This window comes from Pipistrellus hanaki (genome assembly GCF_964339955.1).
Source record: "Pipistrellus hanaki genome assembly, chromosome: 4".
NCBI lineage: Eukaryota > Metazoa > Chordata > Mammalia > Chiroptera > Vespertilionidae > Pipistrellus > Pipistrellus hanaki.
Window position 1 is genome coordinate 18,087,816 of NC_140506.1, and position 6,000 is coordinate 18,093,815.

A 6,000-nucleotide genomic window follows, 5' to 3' on the forward strand; every position below is an offset into this window, starting at 1 on the left:
ACACAGAAGAGTCGTATTTGCAGGAAGCTATGTTGGCATGAGACTACAAGAGATGAGAAATCTACATTTTCAACTGTCCTAGAGCTTCTAATTTGAGGTGGCCACAAGAATTAAAAGCAAACAAAAATCTTGCCTCTATTCACGCCATATTCACATCTGATCACATCACATTCACACATAGAGTGGGTTCTTATCTTCCACTCTTCTCTCTCCTTTTGCCTGGACAGTACAAAATTGGACTCAGACAAAACTCGTATTCAATGAGCAGATAAATTGGTGCAATAATACACTCAACATAATCACATTAAAAATATATATATATATTAAAACACTCTGATTTAATAGGTGAGAAATGAAGGCAAGGAGAAGATACTTGATTTAACCACTGACAGAATATTAATGGCAGAAACAAGGTTACATCCTAGATCTTCTGATTGGCAGTTATATTCTTTTTCTAACTTTCCCTTTGCTTTAGCTGAATGAGAAGTAAGGTGTTTTATTTTTCCTTTGCTTTAACATCTTAAGTAGAAATTGGTTTTTATCTGATAAATTATATGCCGTTCATTCTTTATAGGATTAGATTGGATTTTTTTTTTTTTTTTTTTTTTTTTTTTTTTTTGCTAATCCTTATTTTTTCCCAGTCTTCATGCATATGCTGCTTTTTTAGTATCATTCTTACTCCACCAGTGTAATTGTCTCCACTGTCCCTATTCTGAGCCCAATATACATTTCTCACTACAATAGGTGTCTATCACCATCATCCTATGTCCAGCATTGGGGCACACATTACTCCTATGTCTAAACTAACCTACAGACATTGGATCACATGGATGTAAGATGTGACATTGGATTCCATGCATGTAAGAATTAGAAGTAAAACTTCTGAAAGAAGGATAAATGTAATGAGTTCATTAGAAATAATGTTAGAAAGAATATCTAGGGAATTTTTAATTTTTTATACTTCATAAAGAAAATGTCTTAGCCACAACTTATAATCATTACAACATATGTTTATTGAAATAATCTATATTGCAGATTGCCTTTTTGGCATATATTAAATTTATGTTGATATCTGAAATTAAATTTTAATTGTATGAGATATTAATGCTATATAAATAATTAATAAGTAGTTGATATGTGTGCATATAACACTGTAGATAAGAAAAAAATTAAATAGCTACTTCCAAGGTCATGACATAAAATACAAAAGGGATTTGAAATAGAAACTAAAAATGACACCATGTACATTAGAAGCAAACTCAGAGCTACAACATCTAATATTTCTGTTAATCTAGTAGCTTTGCATATACTGTATAGAAAAGAACGGGCAATCACATTCATGAAATCCTAAGCCCTGTTGTCATGAAAGAGTTTTCTGATTTGCTTTTATAAAGCAGAGTAGAGAAGATTTTAAAATGGAAAAATCTTAAGTATACATCAGCTTTAATTGCACATAGTGATTTAAAATTCTAGATTAGTTTTCCCTTCCAAAAGCCAAGTGGTATCAGATGACTCTGGGAATTCAATTCAATAGAAATCAGGTCAATCAACTAAATAATAAGCTCTACTATAACAGCTAGAAACAAAGAGCAAGAGAAAGTTCTTGATTTCATTGTGTCCATATTCTTTGAGGAGAGAATAAATAAAACTACATATGAAGTAGCTTGAATATCATGAGAGGGTGCATAAGATAAGGATAATTCAATTTATCAACATTTATTAAATCCTCATTAAGGACTAGATGAAGAAAAATAGAAATGAAAATGCAAATAACTGCTATAACCAGAAAGAATCAGAGAACTATTTATAGTTTATATGATTCAGGTTTCTATTATATTTTAATGTGGTTGGTTTCATAAACTAAAACTTGCCTATTGCAGTGTTCCTAAACTTTACCTTAGCCCTCTGATCTTGGGCATTCAATCAGATGAAGACTGTGATAAGTCAGTTCTACATGATTTCTGGTAATATTGCTTAGGCCACTGTTTCTTTTTTTCTCCTAATACTCAATATGACATTTAACCTTTAATATCATTGTTCCCATATTGCCAGACACTTTAAAAAAGAATGAAATAGTTGAAACGAAAAAAAATTGCATCAAAGTGTTTTAAATCAAAGAACATGTATTCTCTAAAAATAGTTTTTCTTACTCCAAAAACTTTTAGAACACTTTTAATTATTTGAATGAAGCTACTAATGTTTGGGTTAATGCACAAGTCACCAACACATGCATCTATTTTAATTTTATAGTGTTTACATGTGATGTATTAACATGTGACTATATCTGTTTTCCTTCTGTTGGTATGCTTAACTTATTTTTCTTTGACATACTTTCATAGACTGTCCATAAAAATAATAACCCTAACTATTACAGTGAATTCCTTCTGAAGACATTATTTAACTTTGATTAGATTTAGATAGTGCCAAGAAAAAAGATTGGAAATTAATACAATCTAGTGTATAAAAGCAGTTATTGTTATAGTACTTATATGTCACATTTTTCATTCCATTCCCAACCACATCTAATTTTCCTCACTAACTTTTTTAACTAAATAGAATGATAATTCGTCTTTGTCTGCAACATATTGCAATCAGTGAACTAGTATTACTCCTTCCTATTTATTTTCATTTATAGAATTGTACCTATTTTGAGACCTAAGTAAAACAAATAGCACATATCTGAAATAAGTTTTCTTATAAATATGACATTTTTTGGCCTTAGGTTATATTTTTAATGACAGTTGCTTTCTCATTTTGTAAAATGTTAAACAACTTTTAAACATGTCCTTTCTTCCTTACCAAATTCAACAGGAATGAAAGCTACATATGTTTTATATTATTTATATGCATTGTCACTGCAATGACTATACTGACAAAGTTTTGTCACTATCATTGATTTCTAGCTATGAATTCTAAAATAGTAATTTCCAGTACTGCTTTAATCCATAAGTTAGTCGACAGATTTCCGGGAAATGAATTCCTTTATCATGTTATATTCATTCTTTCCATAGTATTTTACATTACAATTTATATTCTATTGTAGAAACTTAATTTGCTTTACTAATACTTAGAGAATCAAATTTATGAGAAGGATGCTCTTGATGACCTTCACATTTTCTTTAATAAGACACATAAGGAAAGAATGTAAATATTTGCAATTTCAATAGAAACTTACCTTTCCCACATATTGATAATCAGATCCTGTATATTCTTCCAGCAAGAAAAACTGATTCCACATCCAACCACGTTTTTGACGATGCAGAATTTTGCCATCACTTCTCGGTATGCGTGGACCTAAAATTCGTTGCTGAGGATCAGGAGTCCTTCTGAACATTATCTCTGGAGAGCAGAAGTGTGGCAAGCATACCCAGAGTAGAAACAGTAGCAAAACTCGATCTAATGTCATAGTTCACTCCTTGAAAATTCCCAGCGTGGATGATGAAAAATCAATCTTACTTTATTGGGTTGAATTTTACTGGGTTTCAGCTGGTTTCCAACATTTCATCAGTGTTTTGTACATGTTTCCAAAAGCTTCAAATAAACAAACAAGAAAGTCAATTGACAACATTGTGAATGTTAGCTGTCGGTTTAAAGTTATTGTGACAAAGATTAATGGATAATAGCAACCAAAGTATTTATTTCCCTTTTTACATAAAAGAATGGTGAAATTGAGAAACTGCTCATCTAGTAACATGTCTATAATTTAAGAAAATAAAATAGTAAGTAATTTCTTTCAAACACATCCGAAAGATGGGACACATTAAGCTTTATGTCTTTTCCTGTTTTGGCACTTCAACGGTTTTTAGGAATTATAATCTCTATATAGAGTAGAGACGTAGTTAATTTTGCATGCCAATATTTCCAGAGCAATTTAACATAAATTAAAACATTAAAAACAAAATGGTGATATAAATAACCTATAGAAAACATGCAACTGTTCTGCAATGCAATTGTATGTAAATGGTTTTTAAAACAGTGTCACCCTTTCTTCTACTTTAATCCTGCTCAAATGTTAAAGTAAGGTGAAAAATAAAACAAAAGCAAAGTAGGAGTGCCTTCGGCTTAAGACCTCTCTTCTGTTCCCCATAGGTTGGTCTGTGGAACCCCTGGAATTAACTAAAATAGAAAAGAAAAAAAAAATCACTACTACAGCCAATCAGTTTGTAAAACAATGAACACTAGAAGAATATAATCATGTTGCTATGTTTGGAAAATGTGTCCACTTCTACCCACACCCACTGCTACTCTGCAGGTCTCAAACTCCATGATGCCCCTGATTGCTCTCCATCTCCCTTCCTGCATTTATTTTCTCAACAAAACAATCCCAGCTACTTCTGTTACAATGCCAGTCCAGCCATGTTACATCTTTGCCCAAAATACTCCAATGACTTTTCATCTCACTTTGGTTAAAACCCAATATCTGACAAGGACCTAATACAATTCTATACTTTGCTCCATGACTTCTGGTCACTTCTCTGACCTCATGTTCTACTCTAATCCCTCACACTAATCCCCAAAATTCGGCCTTTCCAGCAGCAGTGTTCTTTTCTCTTCACCCTGCAACCCATGTCGTATGCTTTCCTTCTCAACCAGGACCTTTCCACCTGTTCCCTCTTCCCTGGAATGCTTTTCTCTGTAGATATCAACTTCAGTAGAACACTTGTTTTCTGTAGAAATGTCTTAAACCGCCACTAACATGTCGTATATACCTGTATATTACGTGTGCTTTATTTATTTAATATGTATATATACTGTCTTCCAGCTATAATCCCAGGAAGGAAGGGAATTTGGCTCTTTTCTTTGCTGCTGTTTCCACTGTGCCTAGAACAGAATATTATGCCTAGTATATCCTATTTAATAAAGAGGGAATATGCTAATTGACCCTCATGTCATTACAAAGATGGCGGCGCCCACAGCCAATAAGGAGGGAATATGCTAATTGACTGTCATGTCCTCAAAGATGATGGTGCCCACAGCCCACAAGATGGCGACACCAGCTTTCCCTCAGCCCTGCCAGGGAAGCAGGCCTTGCCATGTGCCTGCCTCCGGAGTCCTCCAGTCTCCTCAGCCCACCTGCCACCCAGGGCAGGCCCAAGGCACAGGCAAGCCAGCTTCCCAGGGCTGCTCAAGGCTCAGGTAACCAGGGCCAGCCAAGGCTTGTGCTGCTGGCAGTGGCAGCAGCAGAGGTGGAATGGGCATCACATTCCCCTGATCACCTGGGTCACCTCCTGCCCCTGAAGGCTCTCGGACTGTGAGAGGAGTCAGGATAGGCTGAGGGACCCCCCTCCTCCAGTGCATGAATTTTCATGCATCAGGCCTGGAGTTATCAATAAACCCTTTGATCGAATGAATGGATGAATGAATGAATTATAAGTTCATTTGAACATCCAAGTACTATACTTCCTCCTTATAGTTATATCTCAACAATTATGAATTAAAATACATATTTTAAAATTATAATTATTTAATTGTATTATTTATTTATATTATTATTTGAATATTATTTTTTATTTTAAAACTAGAAGCCCATTGCACAAAATTTGTGCATGGGTGGGGTGGTCCCTCAGCTGAATCTGCACTCTCTCCAATCCTGAAGCCCTGTGGGATCGGGCTTCAACTGGCAATTGGACATCCCTCTTGCAATCTGGAATCTCTGGCTCCTAACTGCTCACTTGCCTGCCTGCCCGATCCCCTAATTGCCCTCCCCTGCTTATTTGGTCGCCCCTATTAACTTTTTTTTTTTTTTTTTTTTTAATCTTATCCCCCTCACACACAATTGTATTTGGCTTCCTCATTAGTTTCTCCCTCTCACACAATTTTCCTCTCTCCTTTACATAACACTTTTTCCTACTGATTCATCATTTATAAACTTTTCTTTCCTCCTTATTTCCTACTTTGTTGCATCATCCTTTTCCCCATCTTTCTCCTACTCTCCCTCCCTCCCCACATTCCTTCTTTCCCCCTGCCCTTCCTCCCTTTTTCTTTTCTTTGCACCTTAAT

The 6,000-nt window shown here is 34.7% G+C and overlaps 1 protein-coding gene across 3 annotated transcripts in view; it reads right to left on the minus strand.

Annotated features, from left to right (window-relative positions):
* Positions 1-3,511, minus strand: part of CDH10 (cadherin 10) — a 66,060-nt gene extending 62,549 nt beyond the window's left edge. For 2 of the 3 annotated variants that reach the window (XM_084880665.1, XM_084880664.1), the window contains exon 1: positions 3,176-3,511. In XM_084880665.1, coding sequence (XP_084736791.1) covers positions 3,176-3,406 — 231 coding nt within the window. In that variant the 5' untranslated portion in view covers positions 3,407-3,511. The remainder of the gene's footprint in view (positions 1-3,175) is intronic. The other variant, XM_084880666.1, reaches the window with a different exon arrangement.
* Positions 3,512-6,000: the final 2,489 nt, after the last annotated feature.